The sequence below is a fragment of the Lissotriton vulgaris genome, chromosome 4_1 (assembly GCF_964263255.1).
Source record: "Lissotriton vulgaris chromosome 4_1, aLisVul1.2, whole genome shotgun sequence".
NCBI classification, from domain to species: Eukaryota; Metazoa; Chordata; class Amphibia; order Caudata; family Salamandridae; genus Lissotriton; species Lissotriton vulgaris.
The window spans coordinates 245,372,704-245,393,710 of NC_141691.1; the positions used below are offsets into that span (position 1 = coordinate 245,372,704).

The 21,007-nt window shown below is 44.0% G+C and overlaps 1 protein-coding gene across 1 annotated transcript in view; it reads right to left on the reverse strand.

Moving 5' to 3' along the window:
• MTM1 (myotubularin 1) overlaps positions 1–21,007 on the reverse strand; it is a 405,405-nt gene that overhangs the window by 88,293 nt on the left and 296,105 nt on the right. Inside the window, exon 13 of the mRNA XM_086918601.1 lies at positions 18,444–18,557. Coding sequence (XP_086774727.1) covers positions 18,444–18,557 — 114 coding nt within the window. The remainder of the gene's footprint in view (positions 1–18,443; positions 18,558–21,007) is intronic.

Sequence of the window (21,007 nt, forward strand, 5' to 3'; positions counted from 1 at the left end):
TTAGGCACCATGCGTCCCGCAGGCAGCAGTTCCCACAGTCAGTAGTAGAAGGTCCCAGAGTGCAAGACCCACCAGTTAGCTCACTCCCGCAGTGGATCCCTGCACGCCTGTGTAATTATTAGCAGGGGTAGCGCCTCCCAGGCCAGGTGTTAAGCATCCTGTGGGCCTCGATGCTCTCCTTAGGCAGAGGAAGATGCCGGTGGCGCCACAAGCCTATTGTCGCTATAGAATGCCGTGTAGGCCCAACCAAAGCCGGGGCCTCAATTAGGTCGCAGCCTCGCACCGGACCACACGGCGGTGGGAGAGCAGCCGCCTCACGTCTTCAGTCCTGCGCTCCCCACCTGAGTGTGCGATTTCGGGTAACAGCGGGGCAACGTACTCGAGTCCTCAGTTGTGTCGGGCAGCGTTGTACGCGGCGCTCCGCTGCGTAGGCCTCTGTAGCAGCGCCGAAGCTAGGGAGTCGCGTAGTCGCCGGCCCCGATTGGGAGCGTTGTCCGTCTCTCAGCGGCTGCCCACACTGCAGCCGTAGACGTAGAGCCCAGATCTGGTTCCGCCAGCGGTCTGGTATCGTTTGGCAGTTTTTAGGCACCAGCACGGCACCGGCAAGGGAGGATATAATTAAGGATGGTAATTTATGCAGAGGAGCCGACGGATAAAGCGGCCATCTTCGGCGCTGGCTAGCTCCGCCCCCCATCCTCCCCATCCTCTTTAATAAAGTTGAACAAATCATTCAAAAAGTGTATAAGTCTATTGCAAATTTTTGAAAACGCTCAACTGGGGACGCATCGTTACTGCATGCTTTGAGTGCCTTCCCACTAGGCATTATGGCAAGAGCTTCCTACAAATCGGCCACTGATATATTAGAGGTGAATCTTTCTGCCTGAGAATTCACCAACTAATGCAGCCTGCTGGAATGAAAATATTGGGATTTGTTAGCCTACAGGACCAAATATTTATTGTCACAGAAGGTCTCTGAATGCTGCAGAAAAGTTTGGGACACGTCAGTCTTCTCAAATACTAATTCTCCAGTAACTGGCTTCTGCAGCTCCCTTACGAAAGTGGCATCTCACTAAATCTGGGTTGATCACGCAAGGAATTTACCAATCAGCTGGCTCTCTTCATATACTCATTGCTGAAATGCCCTGGAGCTTTTGATTTCCTCCATAATAAAGAAATTCCTCAAATTTTTCTTGGCTTTTTAAGATGTTCTCCAAAAATAGTCGGCTGTAAAATCCTGAGCCTTATTCTTGGCCTCGAGGACATATCGACCGGCAATTGCAGCTCAGCTATCCAATTTGCAAGCGCTTTTGATTGCTGACCCTTATAAGTAATGATGTGACCTTGCGCTGTGGCCATAAAGGCTTCCCGCAATGAAAAAAAGAATGCGGTACCCCTATTTAAGCCAAAGAAATCCTGAATAAATGTTCTCATTTCTTTAAGCCACTCTTAGTTAGAAAGTAGGTTCTGGGCCAGCTGCCAACTAGGCCTCTGACCCGCTAATTGTATCGAACTCTATTATAATTCTGACCAATCAATGGTGGGAAAATGTGTTATCCCAGATATCTGAGCCCACCCATTTAATAGAATGCGAAATACAAAAATTCAAAATTAATACAGGAAGCAGAATGAAAACGATGCGAACAGCAATGATAATGTAACATGCCTCAATGGTCACTGCGCTACGGATCAATTAATTGGAAGTCTTGCTTCAGTGCATCAACTACTATTTTAGTTTGGGACTTCAATTGCTTTTTAGCTTTATTCAATGTATCCATTGCCAAATCCTGCTTATAATTAAAATCACCCCCTAACATTATATGCCCGACTGCTCCCATAGCAATATTACAAATCTGTAATAATGAGTCTACTTCTCCCAAAACTGAAGAATGATCATTGACCAGGTTTAGAGGCTTTACATTTCCATGAACTTTAAACTATATCCACCTTCCATAGGGATCTCTAATTACATTGGTTACCAACCAATCTTACCCCCTACCTAACAAACCTACAACCCCCCTTACTGCCAGCCCAGCTGAAGCAAAATAAGCATGTGGATGATACTCTTTTTGAATAAAAAGATCTGTGAAGTTGCTCTTGCGGTGGATCTCCTGCAAAAATCTGATTTCTGGGGAAACTGTCACTTTACCAACACCTTTAGCTTAGACTGTTGTGCAATAATAAACTGAGCACCCTGCACCTTAAACAGATATAGCATTTTGACAAAGAGTTGTAGAGGTAGACATGTCAGCAAAAATACAACAATGGGGAATTTCTGGTGTTATAAACTGTTTCTCTTGATGGACTTGGCCAATATGCGTTCTTTTATTCGGCAGTCTGAAAATGTTACAAGCTAGTATGTGAAAATTTCAAATTTGGAAAGCGTTGTGCTGGGACACGATGAGCTCGTGTAATGGTCAAATCACCTGAATGTTCCAGCAGGAAATGATAAACAAATCCACCCATTGAAGAACATGTGGGCCCTCACACCCCTATGGAACGCCAATTATAAGCAGGTTGGAGCGCCGCAAATAGTTTCCAAGTTCCTCAGGTTTGTATTGCTACACAGATTTTTGCTTTCTGTACTGACTAACTTCTTTCCGTATTGAGGTGACGATATTCCAGTTGTGATATTCTGGACTCAAGTTTCCTGCAACCACTTTAGTAGTTGAGTCATAGTTTCTTAAATAAATTTTAGATAGTCTCTGATGTAAAGATGCTTTTTCAATAGCCTGTGAGGCCTTCAGAGCTCTAATTTCATCCAGAATGTTATTAACCAAATTTTGTACGTCTCATTGTGCAGTGACAGCATCCCCCCAAGACCTTCAAATGGATCCCCCCGAATGCAGGAAGACCGTCACCCACGTACTAACACCAACAGGCTGAACTATGGAAACTCCCCCTACGCCAGAATCAACATATCTCCATTCCACAAATTCCAGATCGTCCAGAACGCCACAGCCAGTCTCATCCTCAGCATCACACGACAAGACCATAACACCCAGCACCTACAAGACCTCCACTGGCTCCCTGTTGAAAAAAAGAGTGGCTTTCAAGCTGCTCTGAAACATCTACAAAGCACTCCAAAACACGGGACCCCAATACCGCAATGAAAGAATCTCATTCTACGCCCCCAAAAGAGAGCTCCGCTCCGCTGACCTAGACTTGGCTGAAATCCCCTGCATCCAAAGTGCCTGAACGGAGGCAGATCCTTACATTCGAGCCAAGACCTGGGACAAACTCCCCCTCAGCATCAGACGAAGCTCCACACAGCAAACATTTAAGACCTAGCTCTTCAGATTAACGGAGCTACCTGAATCCCCCCTGCCCCCGGCGCCTTGAGACCATCTTAGGTGAGCAGTGCGCTCTACAAATCCCTGATTGATCTTAACCAGGATGTCAACAAAGCAAATCCTAATCCCCACGAAGGAAGAATTCCTCCTGTCTGCCAACAATACCAAACATTCTTTGATTCAGTGATGGCTATCAAACACTTGCAACACAACCCAACTGACAGAACAGGTCAAATCCTTAATGTTCACTTTCACCCGCAACTCCAAACTCTCACTTAAAGAACAAAAAAAGGTTCTAATAAAAACAATAGGAAAAACAATGTTAGCCGACAGGAGTACGAGAGACCAGTAACTGGGAACTCTTTGTGATGTAATGCTTTCTGGGAATAGTTAGCAATTTGTCCTTCTGAAATAAATATATATATATGTCTCTACCAGATACATCGTTAACGAAGGTAAGTAACCTGTACATCTGATAGAGACTACTAGCCGCAGATTACGCAGAACGTAGAATAGATACCCTAGCCATACCCAGAAGGGAGGAGGGCCTGCGAGAGAGCCTCCCATTAAGAATAAACACGGGACCCCAACAGGGGATGTGTAAAGGGGACAAGAAAGGCGGCCCAGCCCCCACCAAACAGAAGGAAGCAGGGACGAGGCGAAGGGAGGCCAGGACCCCCTAGCCCATCCAAGGAGCCAAGGGCATCCGCCGGACGCCCCAGAGGGACCGACAACGGCAGAGGAGTACAGAGGAAGAAAAGGATCACCTCAAACTCCAAAGAGAAGAGGTAGAAATGGAGGCAAAGCCCTCCACAGGGGACCACACACAGTGAAGGGGACAGCCGAACCTGCCTCAGCCTCAAGCCTGCGGACAAGGCAGGAACAGCTCCACAGTTAAGAAAGGCAGGTGTGAGAAGAACGACGTAGTCTCGCAAGGCTCCAGCAGAACAAGAGGCAGGAGCACAAGGGCACACACCAAAGCCCCCGGCTGCAGACCAGAAAGAGCAGGCGTGTGCAGCAAGGAGTTGGCAAGAACCATGAAGCCGAGCACCCAGACCAAGCCGAGCGCAAGACGAAGGCTAAGTCAGAGAAATCCACGACTACCCCTAAGTGGAGACCGTACCAGACATAAACCGACCCACGAAAAAAGTGGGACCAGCCAGAAGAGATGAGGAGAAATACGTAGGACGGACTAAAGCCAGCAAACAGAACACAGGAAAATACCAGCACAAAGCCGCAGACGGCATGTCAAAGCTGGCCCAGCGATGCAGCAGATACTGAAAATGACAGAACCTGGAGCAGCGCAAGCTACGCCCAGACAAGATCAAAGAAACCGCACCAGCGGTATACAGCGACACCAGGAAAGGCGAGTAACTCGCAAAGGGGAGTCCACACCCTCCCAGCGTAGGACAGAGCTATACAATAGCTACAAGTACCCCACTTAGCGTATGACAGGCCCCAAAGAAAACATGGGAACCACTCTTAGAGAAAAAATTACGCATCAGAGAACAAGAACATAAGGACCTGCGGTTAGAACCACAGACGGCCTAACAATCAGCCAAAATATATACAATTGCCAGAGGGGCTGTACCAGAAGCCAACAGGAGAGAGGGTCCAACCTAGGGACCCCGAAGGCACGTCAAACCACACAGAACACACAGACGGGCCAATCAAAACACCAGATTCCAGGAAAAAGATGGGATAACGCCTCCCATCAAGCCCCGGAGGATCAATAAGCCAAGCTTATGGAGGGGGAAGGAGGACGGAGCCCCACAAGGAGACGTTGAATGACGGAGTCCAAGGGGGTGTTAAACAAAAGAACCCCATCAAAGGGCAGGTCAACCAGAAGCTCCCTAATATTCTCAGGAAAAACACCATCCCGCAACCAAGCATGGCGACGGAGGGCCACAGAACGGGTTATAGCACGGCAAAGAGCATAAGCAACATCCAAGGCCGCACGGAGAATAAATGCGGCCAACTCCAGACCATCCAACACATGGTGCCGTAGATCAGCGCGGGCACCCTCGTGGGAGACGCGAGACAGATGAAACTCCACAGAATCCCACAGGCTGGAGTTAGCCCTGGCCAACACCTAAAGTGTGTTGAGCGCTCACAAAGCAGCACTGGAGGAAGCAAAGATGTTACGCCCTTATAAATCCAACCACCGGGCCTCCCGTGACGGAGGAAACAACACCAAAGGCAAGGAAGGAGAAGCAGTCTGCAGAAGAGGGCCCTGAGTAGAAGGGTGGAAAGAAAGGCAGACTGGATAGTGCGGAGTAGGGCGGTGGCAGTGTAGAAGCGGTTGAGGCACCGGATCACCCTTGTTGTGGAGCAAAGCTTCGAAAGGGAGAAGCAGCTCCCGTCGACCAGTCCTGGTGGAGAATTTCCAACAGATGATCCGTAGGGCATTGGGTGACGGGGTCACCTATTTGCAAAATGCCAGCGGCCGTGGAAATAGCCCGAACAAAGGTTACACTGGCCTCCGTAGGGCGTCGGGGGGAGAAAGCAATTCCTCTGTGGGCGACGCCTATCAACTAAGCCATCCGTCATCAAGTCCAGATGGAGGAATAAACGGCCAGCCCCTGAATAGCAGAGGATCCACGGACGAGTGGGGGGCTTGAGGGCTTCCGGGGAAGGTGGAGAAGCAGGTGGAGCAACCAACCGCAAGCTGCGGAGGAGAGTGTCCGAGGGTGGAGGCCGAGGGGAAGGCGAGGAGCCCTCCCTAGAAGACGCCAGTGAAAAATCAAAAACGCGGCATCCCGTCTCTGGAGAAGAAGAGACCAGGAGATGACAAACCTCCGGAGAGGAAGGAACCTCTGGAGACGAGTCGAGGACCGGACGCCGTGGAGTCCGCCACAGGCGCAAGTGCGACGTCGATCGGCACCGGAGTGGACATTGGCGGCACAGAGTCAACTTCCACCACGTGCGCCCTAGGAGAATGGGGTGGGGTTGGAGCCGGTTCGGCTAAGGAACATCGCCGAAAAGGCACCAACTCGACCTCAGAAGAGGCAGCCGCCTGCATAGAGGACCAAGAGGCACCGCCAGGGCCTGGGAGATAAGCCTCCAGCACCGAAAAGGAGTCGGCTCAGCTTCTGGTGAGGCAGCCGCCTGCCCAGAGGACCGAGGAGGATTCCGGGATGAACCAGAGTCCCGGCGATCTCCTGCGACGCCACAGGGAGCCCCATAGGGATTCGCGGCGAGACAGGGACGCCGTGGGTCGAATAGGGGAGCCCCGCCTGGCCACACCTCGACAACACCACACCCCCACAACCTGAAGCACTCATCGGCGCTGAGGTCGAAGACGCCGGCGAATCCACGGAAGGCCCCGCACAAGGCAAGGGATCCGCGGACGTCTCAGGAGGAGGAGGAGGAGGAGCCAAAGATGCCTGCAGAGCCGTATTGTAGATTTCATTTGGGCCCTAGTCACCCTGATGCCAGGAAACGGCGGGTAGGGTGACTACTGGCAAGGGCGCACGTCCCGAGGGGAACCCGCGCCCTCTGCCTAACGAGGACAAGGCCTCGGAGACAAGCAACAGGACCTACCAGCAGGCAAGGGATGCCCTTGGGGCAGTGGCGAGGGGCGATGCCGAAGTTAGAATCGGTGACTCCTGGCTTCTTGAAGTAGGGGACGAACGCTGGGACGACACCGACCTGGACAAGTGGGCCGACATCAATTTCATCCGGCGCTCCCGCCGGGACTTCGGTTTGAGGTGCTGACAAGCGTCGCAGTCCGTAGAGTCATGGTGCTAGCCCAAACGCCACATACAGATAATAGGGTGAGGGTCCTTCTCCGACATCTGACGTGCACAAGAAGTACATGTCTTGAAGCCCGAAGGTATTCGCACACTGTTCGTTAAAGCAAAGCGTGAAAAGAAAGCCTGAAAACAGGCCAGGACACGATCCATATCCGCGTTGCACTTGGAAAAAAGAAAAACTGACGTTGCGCCAGGGCTTATGTGACCTGGCTGACGTTAAGCCCATGGACGACGTCAGGGTGGAGTCATGTGGTACCGCCCCCCGGCGCGCAGAGATGCTGTGGCAAAGAAAATTATCCGGATCCAGTCTTACGCCTGGGGATAATTCTACGTTAAGGAATCTGCGGCTAGTAGTCTATCAGATCTCCAACATAGCAGTAACAAATCTCAGAAAAAACATATGGGAGAAACTAATGCGGGATCATATCTTTTTGGGTTAGGCTGGACACCTTCACCCCCTTCTCCAGGAGATCCGTTTTTATTTTAAGTATGAACTTTAATATAAAATATAAATGTACAGAAAAGATACATATATAGTCCTAGTTTAAGGTCATTGATATTCTCAGGTGACTTCATAAACACTATAATATCTCAGGAGATGTGCACACAAAAACAAACCCAAGTTTGACAACTTTTGCTCAGCGCTGTATTCCAAAGCCCTGCCTCATCCTTTCATGCATGAAGCTTCATAAAATTCATGGAACACCCCTCTGTTTGAAGGCAAGTGTGGAGACGCAATAGTGGTCGATGCGGTGCAAACACTTACCCATGCGCTAACTGTGGCATCCGGCAACATGAAGCCTGAGTGCTCTTCTTCTGTGTGCATATAAACTCTGAAAAACTCTTATCATGGCCCTCAACAGGAGGTCATGACCGTAATTTTCTTTCCCTGTCATGATATACTCTCCACTATCTATAAACAGCAGAACAGAAAAGTAAACTAAAGAAAAACCCTTGCATTGGATAGGGGATCTAAGGTATTTGTTCTGAACCAATCTGATGGTATGTAATAAATATATGAATCCACTTCAAGGAAACCCCCTTACAGACATCTGGAATTAGGACTTTCCTGAGAAGAGTAGCAGTCACTGCTTTCTCACAAAGCACATCTTAAGCAACCCTACTACTTGGGTTGCTTTCGTTGGAGAGACTAGGTAATTGCTCTGTATTCCCCTGGAAGAACCTCAAGTACTTCAACACAGAGGGCTTGTCGTACACATATGCAGTGAGTAGAAGCTCAAGAATAGCACAAAAGATACATGGCAACAATAAAGAAAAGCCAAAGAACCACTAGCAATTTGTCAAGAGAGATAACAAAGTAGGACACAAGTACTGCAGTATATAAGAGCCTATCAAAAAAACCTCTACACTTGATTTTGAGGTGAGTATTATCTAGCCATCTGGAAGTGTGTCAGTTACGGAGTGTGGGTGGGGCAAGGTTGGGCACCCTAGTACATCGGGATCCCTTATTTTACTTGCATCATCTACTCCATTTAGTTTTTTTGTTTTTTAATGACATCCATGTCAGAAGACCAAAACAATGATATTAATATTCAGAAAATATCAACAAAAAGAGAATTCTACAACTAAAGGCTTCATTTGTATTTTTGCATGCCACACACACACTCCTAAAATGGTAATTCTAACTAATAATCCACAGAGTTTGATATATGACAACAGAATTCACCATTAAATTGTGAAACTACCCGAGTTACTTAGCAGAAACCAGTAGTGATGTCGTCAAGAACAGATCTCTCATAGTGTAAAGCTAGGGTGTAGACAATCAGAAGGAGAACTGTTGTGGTATAACCAGGGGATTACTTTTTTGTTCTTGTGCATTAATCTTCTTTTCTTACAACATAAAACATATGAACTAGATAGCCTTAACAGGCTCAATGCAGGTATCGGGGAGGATAATTAAATGTTGCAAATGTGGGAGAGAAATAGCTTTCCTGAGACACATGCTGTGGGATTATGATCTTGTGGTTCATTATTGGGAAGAGGAGAAATGGTTTGCTACCTTAGTGTGCTAATAAAAAATTCCCAAAAGTTATTTGAGTTACACAAACGTAATTTTGAACAACTTAAAGACATTGCAGAAGCAGAACATAGATTTAAGGCTGGACGTTATGAACGGACAGAGTGGATTAAAAAGGATCGCTGTTAAAATTAGAAATGTACTGAATCCATTTTTGAAGATGAGGAAAACAATTTCAGAATTAAGATTTTAATACATTTTGTAAGATTAGTATTTACATGCCACAATCTACAATTAGATGGACTGCTTTGTGTGTTGTGTTCCATGGATGTATGGCTGTTGGTTATGTCTTGTTAAAGTAGTAATATTTATTGCACAAGGTAATAAGGTGGTGTAAAATGGTTGTATTGTGGATTCATGAATTACCTTAATCAAAAAATCATAATTATAATAAGTATAACAGATGTCCACGTTAATGGGATCTACCCTTTAAGGTTCTCTTCAACCATGTAACAATATCAGAGTATACTTGGCACCATGTGCTGCACTATCATCAGTTACCGTATTTTCCCCATCAACATGGGTCTAGGGCACTCACTCATTGCTTAACTGACGAAATGCCTCAGCATTTTGACAGCAACTAGGTCATATGTTTCGTCGCTTACGCTTCAAGCTTGGTTTCAGACATCATCAGAAATTGTCCTTTACTGATCCTTTTGATATCTTCACATTGTGTCTAGGCTTGGAACCCAGGCAGGAGAAATACTACCCGTGGATAACAGTCAACATGCTACCACCAGCAGAGATACAGCTTTTTTGTTACAGGACCAGGATCAGGGTCAACCTCCAATATCACAAACGCCAACACCAGCATTAAGCGCAAAACAAGGCGAGGAAGTGGCAGGCAAAGCCCTAAGAAGCGGACGGACAGTAATTTAATCATTAATATTTCTTCAACCAAATTGACGAGGCAACAAACTATGACGATAAACAAGGGCCTTACATTCATACCCACTACAGTGACTAATGAACTGGAAACAGTAGGAGCTTTTTTCAGGTTCATGAGAACATTAAAACTCAGACACTACTTTGAAAATGTAATTGAACCAACAAATTCTCAGATTGAAAACACAGATAAACAGTTCAAACCGAAAAGCGTATTCCAAGCTCCCATATCGCACAAAATGTTAGATACCTTCGAAATCATGGTGAAAAAAGACCTGCAAGCATTGGACTACAAGAAAACACAATATAACAACTTGTCGAAAACAGAACAACAAATAATAAACAACTTGGCCAATGACGCTAAATTAACCATACAAGCAGCTGACAAGGGAGGCGCTTTAGTGTTAATGGATACACATTACTATGAACACAAAGTGGATGAACATGTGTCACACCTGGACACATACTTACAACTTTCTTCGGATCCGACCACAATGCTACAAATCATGCTGAATGGATTTTTACAGACAGCAAAACTGAAAGGATGTATAGATGACCAAACAGTGGCATTTCTAACAGAAAAAAACCCGAGACGGCCACGACTGTATATGATTCCCAAAATACATAAACACCCGACCAATCCACCGTTCAGACCAATTGTTTCAGGTTGTGGATCAATCTTTGACCCACTCGGACAATACATTGATCACTACCTACAGAAATTTGTTCAACAATGGGGCTCATATATCAAGGACACAACTGATTTTCTGAACCAATTAACATGGATTCAAGCAGGTTATCAAGAGCATTGGATCATGTGTACTATAGACGTGGTAGCACTCTACACCTCCATACCGCATGCAGCAGGTCTTGAAGCCGCAGAATGGGCATTACTCAAGCTAGAGGAAATACCAACGGACAAAAAAATATTTGTATTACAACTATTGAAGTTTTGTCTTCATAACAGTTATTTCTCATGTAAGAACATATTCTATGCTCAACTTAATGGAACATCTATGGGCTTTGCTGGGGCCCCAGCATATGCTAATACTTATATGGCCCAATTTGAGTCACAGAATGTGATGAATCTAAGAGAATGGACACATGTAAAGCTGTATTGTCGATTCATCGACGACATCTTCTTGATTTGGGATGACACCCAGGAGTCATTGGAACATCTCATCAGAAATCTTAACCAGGTTGAGGCAAGGATACAATTCACACATAAGATAAGTAATGATGTGATTGATTTCTTGGACGTTAGGATAACTAAGACTAAAAATGGATTTGAAACGGAACTGTACACCAAGACCACAGACCGCAACAGTGCGCTCAGCTATACCAGTTTCCATCCAAGGAGTTTAATAAGGAATTTACCATTATCCCAATTCATTCGGATTAAACGCATTTGTTCCAATCCACGAACGTGTGAAAACACACTGGAGAGACAAGTCCAAAAATACGAGGAGCGAGGATACCCAAAAGACATACTACAGGAACAAATACAAAAGGTTACAGTAATGAACAGAACAGAGTTGTTGAAACCCCGATTAAAACATCAACAGAACAGAATGGTATTTGTCACAAAATACACAACTCAATCACATAAAATCAGAAATATCATTAATAAAAGATGGGAACTATTATCTATGGAACCAGATTTTAAAGGATTATTCAAAGAGCTCCCGCTACATGCGTATACCAGAGGACAGAATCTTAAAGAAAAATTGAAACTCAGACAACAACCATCGTCATCAATAACACACAAAGGAACAACACGCTGTCAGAACTGTATTAATTGCAATAATGTGATCACCGGCAGTTCATGCACTCATCCTACTACAGGAAAACTGATTCAATTAAAACACACCAGTGATTGCAATGCACAGAACGTAGTGTACGGGATCAAGTGCCCATGCGGAAAGATGTACATTGGAAAGACGGAACGTAAAATAAAAGTGCGGATATCAGAACACAAGAGCAGAATTCGCAACAATTCATTGACTTCCCCATTGGTACAACACTGGACACAAGAGAAACACAGTATCTCCCAACTGAGATTCTTAGTTTTGGAACATGTACCCTTAAAACCAGGAGTTAATAACCACCAAAAACTTTTACAACGTGAATTATTTTGGATTAAATATTTAAATACCATGACACCATCAGGCCTTAATGACAAATATGATTTAGCGTGCTTTTTGTAAAGGAATCCTGATTAGCATTTGAACTTGGGACTGAACAAATTAATGCATTGTTGAGAAGGCTAACACCTAATCAGGAAATGTTGATTGCATTTGATTGAGTAATGAACCTACCATACACTGTATATTTAATCACACGTGAAAGTTATTTTTTATGATGCCAAATTAATAATATTCTTTGTTTTCTGCAGTATGAATATTTCAATGCATGATAACCATACAACAATGCACACATGTAACACCCACACATCATGTCCCATATCACATAAGCATACCTTAAGTCATTAGCACCGTACTTATGACCAATCAGTAGAGAGGATATCATAGGTTTTACAATGAAAGAGGAATGTATATAGAGGAATCAACAGTCAGAGGAGAGAAATCTAATAGGTAATCGTAGCGCGGTATCAGCACAAGGTTTGCACCAGAATTAACAGATCAGTGACGGGTCAAATGAGCAATAGTAACAAAATGAAAACATAGGTAAGCCCGCGTGTTATTTAATGAATTTGCCCCGTAGAGCCGAGCGGTAATGTTTTTTACCCAAATAGTTTTGATAAAAAGAACGGACCGCGAGAACTGCACGAAACAGACGGTAATGATACATCATCTAGAAGGAAGTTACATCGAGAAAGATTTATTTACTAATGAAAATGATAACTAGGTTGGTAAATGAGTTATTTGTAGGAATCGGTACTAAGTTGAGTACATTGAAACCATTCCAAAATGGCGCCTACGGAAAGAACAGAACAGGGTCACACTCACAGAGAGTCCGTTTTTGATTACTAACGACGCGGAGTCGTCCCGAGGTCTTGCGGAGGGATTTAGAAGGCACATATTGTTTGACTCGAGTTGAAAACATTACCCATTAGGTTGCGTTTCACTTTGAGGATATCTGAAAACGCTGAAACAGGTATGATAGCAAAAGCGATGTCGTTTTGAGCAAGTAATATCAGGTAACATTAAACTTAGAAAATCGACAGATGGTCATAATTGTTTTGTCCTTGTTTCCCCAGAAACAAGTTGAACACGCGAGATAAGGTAAAATCGGCTCTCATCTGAGAGTTGTTTTAAGTACTTCCAGCTTTAAGAACAAGCGCTAAGGGATTTTTTTGTTATTTATTGTTTCAGAAAGATTGTGGCACATAAACACGAGGTATGTTGGACATTAAGCAGCTGGTTGTTTACTACTGAGATTACAATTAATAGGTTTTAAAGGCATTCCCTGTTTATTATTTCAGACATCATTGGCACAATAGCGGAAGGTACGTGTGGTAACAAGTGGTGGTTTTTACGAGTAGATATACTGTAGAGATACAGAGAGTGACAGAGCAGTTCATTGTTGTTTTATACAGAAGCATTGTGTCTTAGTTGGAGCACAGCATTCACACGTTAAAGATCAGCAACAATAAGGTACGCAATTTGTAAAAATCACCAACCATGAGAACCCCCCAGAGTTAAATAAGGCAACACACTTACACCATGTTCTTTTATTTTTATTTTTCTACAGAATTGCCCCTGATGAAGGCACTTGCAAAGTGCCGAAATGCATTGGGCTCAACAAATGAATATTGATTACAAGTGCCATGTATTACATTTAAAATGTTGAAAATGTGATGAAACATAATAAGTACTGAAATAATGCATTTCATTGAAAAATGTTATGAAAATGATGAAAAAGATAATTGAAGTTTATATGGTGAAGTAAATATAAACACAGAATAAAAACTTGATAACGAACAAGACATTAATGGTTTAAATATAGTTCAGATAAGCAAAGACTAAAAGGTGCGGAAGCACTAAGTGAACAGTGCGAAATTGGGTAGATACGACTATCTACCATAACGAATCATTGCACTAGGATCGACAATCCTTAACAATCGCAGCACCATTTGACCTAAGTTTCAAAATTCAGTTGATCGACGGAGTGCTCCTTACAACCCCAATTAGGCTTGGAACATAACACCCCAACCTCAGACTCCTGTTCTTTGATGGAACAAAAGGCCATCAAGGTACAGGAGGCCATTTTATTTTTGGGCAAGGCTCTCAGGGACATGCTGAAGTGTTATCCTTCATTTTTAGGTAAGACTATTGACAGGGAATTCTCTTTCAAAGAGGTTTTCACAAAAAAACTTAAGGAACAGGATTATGAAAGATAAGTCCTTTTTCCCTCAAGGAAGGTCCCAGCTCAAAAATGTTCAGAGTCTCAAAGCCACCCTCAGATGGCCCACCATTCAGAGGTGGAGTCCTTTTAATGGAAATTGTGAATTTGATTAGGATATCTCATGTCCCTCCATGGCCACTCTCCAAGGATGAGCCCAATCCTGCCGGCTTGGAGATTCCAGCAGTAGTGACCTTGATGCATTCCAATTCAGCAGCTTCACAAGCTCCTCCCCAGCACCAAAGTAGTAGTCAAGTCTTTCAAGGTGCCTTCACCTGATTTGTTGATGCGCCAATCTATGTGGGCACAAACACTATCCACAGAGTAGATCACAGCGTCACCTTTGACCTCAGTTTAGATCAACAGAACAGCAAAAGAAAAGGTTAAAAAACATGTTTTGATAATGTGTCATTGGAAAAGTTCCTACCCAGTGCTCAGAGTTGCCAAAATGGAAAAGCAGTTTGGGTCTGAGGCCCTAATGAGCATTATGCCCGGTAGGAACTGCCAACATTTAGAGTCAATAACTTACCAAATAAAGTTAAAAAGCCATTTTCTTATCTGGTCAACAACGGTTTGGATGGCCCTAAACATACCTGAAGTGCTGCCTGGGATCCACAAACCTAGAAGTTGCGTTTATGAGCATGGCCATTCTGCTGTGAAGCCATGTTTGGATGTGTTCCCCATGGACATGCTCTTCAATGGCGAGCAACTATTCAGAGAGGTGGCTGACTTCACTGGAATGCTGGAAAGTTTTAGAGCTACAACTCGCTTGCTGGACCTGGATTCTCAGAGCGAGGCCATTCCACTAACAATATATTAAGTCTGAAACTATTCCACGACATAACTTTCACAGCAGTGCCAACCTTTTCAGTTGTTTGAAATAATACAACAGATTAACTGCCCCTTTTCTGGATAGCGGTGCCCATAGGACACAATCAGCAGAAGCAGCTTGAGTTCACAGCATCCTCTGCTGCCTCAAAACGTCTGACTCTCCAATTTACACCACAAACTTGTATGAAGCATTTGGAAGATGATTTGGATGTTTCAGACTTTGACACTGTTTACTGTGCTGCATTTCTTAGATCTACCAGGTGTTATGCCCCTCAGCATCCTGCAGTTGACACATGCTAGATTGTGGCAACTGCCCTTCAGTGGTGCCAGAGAAAACCATGGCTCCAACAGCAAGAGAATCTCTTGATTCTGGTTAATGTTTTAAAGTCAGCCCATCCAGATCTTCCATAATTTGAAGAACATCTCTGCCACTTCGTGAAGTAGTTACTACTCACACTTCTACAGTTAGAATTGACTAGAAGCATCCACTTTCACTTAAAGGAAACCTTCAAGATAATTGCTACCAGGAAAATTCCACATCAGTATTTCAACTTCCACATGTGTATCGCCTCCCAACACACAGGGTCTGACAGTATTTGAAGGATGCTCTGTGAGATGGAAGGGAATAATGCCTTTATGGAAAGGTGGGCCTTCACAGTTACAGGACATTGTCATGCGGATACTGTTCCAATGTGTACCAAAGACCTCACACCATCAGGCTGTCCTGATGGCCCCCCTGCTCAGAGAGGAGACATCCAATACCATAGTAGCCAATGTCTGTGGTGGACTGAAGAGACAACCGATCATAAGTTTGGACTTGTTCATACACTAGAGTAATACATGTTCACTTCAATTTTCCCTGGTTTACTGGGTCTCAGTGCCTGATGTATGCATTTCCGATTGTGCTTCTGTCGAATGTCCTGCAGAAGAGACATGAATATTGAGCATGGCTGACCTGATCACACAGCTTCAAATGGTGCAAAACTGTGCTGCACGTTCTCCACTGCAGGCTTCATATCGGGCATTGGCCCAGCCCTTGATTGTCTCCCTGCACTGGTTGCCAGGGGCCGAGAGAATTCAGTTTAAGGCCCTGTGCATTGCCCACAAGGTGCTGTCTTCTAGGGCACCCCAGATTTTAAGAACTATCATCAACCCCTACCTCCCTAAAAGATCACTACGCTCAGAGAAGAAATGTCTTGCAGCAGTCTCGAGAATTAACTGAGTGCGGAGCGGTGGACGGATGTTCTCCACCATATCTGCGAAGAGTTGGAATCAACTCCCAGATCAAAAGCGGCTTGAGATCAATCATCTCTCCTTCCGTAAATCTCTGAAGACCCTGCTGTTCCTTGATGTTCGTTTTGTCGGTAATTGGCTCTGTCGTCAGCGCTGGGAGGTCTTTGGTAGCCATGCGCTTTACAAGTACTTATTCATTAATTCATTCATTAGGCAAATGGGGGATTTTGTGCTATATTCGGTTATGATTCAGCATTTGGCCACCACTTTCTTTTCCTGCACAGAATCGACCTACTCTTCAGGAAGATGGACAGGCCCTACATCCCAATCCTCAAGTGCAGCAGCTAAACGCATGGAGACTGAGCAGTGCCAGCTAAAGTGTTTTTGTTTTTCTACTGAAGTTGCAGATATCCTTTGGTCTGTCAGAAAACCCACTACCAAGTCTATTTAGGTGGGTCACTGGAACATATTTTGTTCAGTGGAACAAGCGGGAAGGCATGACCCTATTCAATGTATTCTTTCCAAATCCGACGATTCTCAATATATCTTGTCCAAAAAGGTCTGACAATGGCCACAGTTGGAGATTCTGCCTTAATGTTTCTCCCTGACTAGCTATGCCTGTTTTTATCACCATTAGTGGCACGTTTTTCAAAAATCTTTACATTACTTGCTTCCTCCAACTCAGTTCATTGTTCCTCAAATGGATTTGAATCTTGTGCGGGCTATTAGCATCCATCAATGAACAGATGCATAGTTGTTCAAGTACGATGTCTTGCTCTGAACAGAGTCCTACTGGTGGCAACAACTACAGCTTATGGAGAAAGTCTGGCCCTCCAGTTCTTCCATTTTCCACGGTTTCCTATCAAGATATCTTTAACCTTCATACCTGCTCATCCTTCCTACCCATGGTGGTATCCGACTATCATATCGGGCAATCTATTTTCTCTTTCATCTTTATTGCTGCCTCCAAATCCAATCGAGGAAGAAGAGAGACTGCACAGACTGGTCCCCAGAGATGTGGTGTACTATTACATCAGATCACACTCGACAAGACAGAGTGGATAATAAGCACTTAGTAGGCCTCACTGTAGCCTAGAAGGGAAAGATAGTGACCAAACACACCATTTTGTTTTGGGTCAGTCACCCTGGGTGTCAAAATCTGTTATGCGTTAGAACAAAAAACATCCTTCTTTGGACATTTGTGATCGCTCCACTAGGGGCAACGCTACTTCCACAGCTCTCACCAATCCGGTCACTGACATTTGCCAAATGATAATCTTGCATCCTTTTGCCAAATATGAATTCCTTGCTACCCAAATACACAGATGAATACTTTACCATGGCTGAACTGCAGCAAACAAAGGTATTGCTCGGGGACTCAATCACAAAGTAAGGAATCTGAGTGAAGAGGCATCCATCAGTAGAAAATCCTACTTACCTACAGTAACAATGTTTCTGGTGGATATATAATATTCTCACAGATTCCTCACCATCGGCTCTTATGCCCTGATGTACTAGTGCTGTGAATAATAAAAGCCTAAAGCAGTCACTGTAATTTAGTGGGCAGGCTCACAGGTGAAGTTGGGCGGCACATCCTGGTTGTGCTGGAGCTATAGCTGGTGAAAAGCTTTCCCAACCTGTCTAGCGCCAGGAAGGATATTCATTCAAAAGGTGAATAATCTGCAAAAAAACTATATTTACTCCGTATAGGTTGATCACACTATACCACCACCAAACAGATATTATGAATGATAATTGCGAAATGGAATAAAAGATATTTGAATTTGTATGACGTTTGTAATGACAACAGAAGCTCAATGATAAGGGGAGAACAAAAATGAGGAAAGCATCTTCAGTCATTAAGATGGCTAAAAAGAAAAACCCGGTTATAACCACCACTCCCTTGGCATTGCCATTTGAAAATCTGCACACTATTGCTTTTTGCTTTTAATCAGGGATGAACAACTAGTTTATTTCAGATTGCTCTTTGACAGATAATCTGTAAAACATTACCTAAGATGAATCAGAGCAAAACATATAACTCACCTCCTTTTCTCTCACTGATTCACAATTGTATAAAAAAGTACCAAATCTGCAGCTATACAAATGATCCAGAATTGTGATCAAAAATAGTTCATTGAATTCAAAGGCTGTAGGAAACTGAAATAGAAAAATAGTTTTAGAAACCAAAATTAACAATTCAAAAATCAAATGAAAAAAACAAGTAACAAATATTTTTGCAGTAATGTCAAGTCAAGTCAAGTCAAAACCACTTTATTCGATTAATAAAAATCATAAAAGTATGCTATACGTATACAATACAATTAAAAATATTTAAAAGAAGTGTATATACAAGATAAAAAATACTGTACAAATACATTTTACAATCATTAACAATCATTTACAATGCAATTGGGTAATGTACTTTAGCTGTTTTTAGGAGGAATGGTTTCTTGTGCCGCTTTCTGTCTCGCCCTCCTACTTCTAACCGACATGGCAAAAAAGCTGGCGACACAAAACATAGTTAAAGGGGATTCCAACAATTGTAAAAACAATAAGGCCGGTCTACACTGAATAAAGTTTATATTCTTCAGTAAAGGGAGAATAAACATTTTCCTGGCGTCATGGTACAAAGGACAAAAAAATGTAAAATGCAAAGTATCTTGGGGGGAAAGGTCATCACATTTGCACGGAGCTGCAACTTCAGGTCTACTCCAACCATGCAAATCCCACAATACCGTGTGTATTTGGTTAAACCGGAATTTTGTCAGTGACCATCTATGGAAGGAATTAGTCAATGTAGACAGATAGGGAGACATCATTAATGGCATGGTAACCAGAACATGGCCCCTAACCGATGGTTTACTTAGTTCTGTAGCTTCCCGCTCTGCCTCCCTTAGCATAGTAAAATTAGTTTTTTACCCACACAATATCCGACACATAGAGATTCTGGGTTGTAGAAAATCTCCGGTCTCCCCAATATACGGCTAACATTTTTATGTAGGCTAGCCACTGAATTTCCTTTGTATTATCTAGGTTGATACAATCCTTTAAGATCTTATGATTTAAGGAAAAATTCGGATTCAACCAGATTCTAATCCATAGCAGAATGGGGGCTATATTAATTATGTCTGCTATTTACCCTATCCCCAATTCAAGGTGGATAGAATGGGTAGCTGTGGATTGTGGAAGGCCTAGAAGTGTCCGTAGGAATTTATTTTCTTCTATTTGTATGTGGTCTGGTTTAGTAAAACCCAATATTGCTGCCCCATACCTTGCAATAGACAGGGTCTTAGCCCTGTAAATTGCCAGGATCGCCTCAAAGGGTTCCCCCCCAACCTTTTTGCAAAACCTAGCACTGCCGCCGAGGAGCTTCTCACAGCATTTACCTTTAATGAGAGCTGTGGGGTACACGTACCCCTGTCATCAAAAACTACTCCCAAATAGGTAAAAACCTTTACTCTGGTGATTTCTTCATTTCCACAGAAAAAGGTCTTAACTTTGTTTTTTGAAACACCCAATGACATGACGTGTGATTTGCCATTGTTTACTACCAGATCCAGGCTTTACATAAAATCCCCGAATGCATCCAGCAGTCTTTGCAGACCCAACGGGGTCCTTGCTAGTAATACAGCGTCGTCCGCATATAGGAGCACCGAAATCGGGGTGCCTCCCATACGGGGGACGTCGGGCGTAGCTGTTAGCAGGTTTACCTCCAACGAATTCACATATAGCATAAACAGCATAGGAGCTAAAATACATCCCTGGCGTACCCCTCTACCAGATTTAAAACTTGATGTACATGTCCCCTCATTAGTCATCCTGATCGAGGCATTTAGGTCTCTATGCAGCTCGGCCAAAAAATACACTAAGGACCGGTCGAGACCCATCTCCAAGAGCATAGTCCACAGCTTTGACCTATTGACAAGGTTAAAGGCCGTGGACAGATCCATAAAACCCAGGAAGATAGAGCCCCTGGCCGCCCTCGTGTATTTAGCTAAGATCAGATGAAGATTCAGGCATTGGTCTTCCGTGCTCCTCCCTGCTCTAAAGCCGTATTGAGAGTCGGACAGTATGTTATTGACCGAGGCCCACTTAGTAATCCTTGCTAAGAAAACCTTTCCCAATATTTTTATGGAGGAATCTAGCAAGGATATAGGCCTATAGCATCTGGGGTCTCCTCTTTGACCCTTTTTGAACACTGGGATTATTATTGATCGGGACCAAGACTTAGGGGATCCCACGCAGGCCAAGGTGTTGAAGACATTGGTCAAGATGTTTGCCCAGTACAAGGGGTTTGCCTTGTACATATCAGAGGGTACCCTGTCTGGGCCTGGTGCCTTTCTCCCTGCTGTGCCCTCTATTGCTTTGATGACTTCCGCTATATGAAACCTTATTGGCGTAACAGGGGGTTCCGAGGTTGGAGCAACAAAGGTATCCAAGTCCATATGGCTTCCATATATTTTTTCACAATGGTTCAACCAATCCTCCTCAGATATATTTACTTCTAGTGCATTATTTTGGGAACAAGAAAACAGAGGAGTATTAATAATGGACCAGAACTTTGCATTATCTTTTAGGGTAGCTTTATCCATAAGCTCCGCCCATGC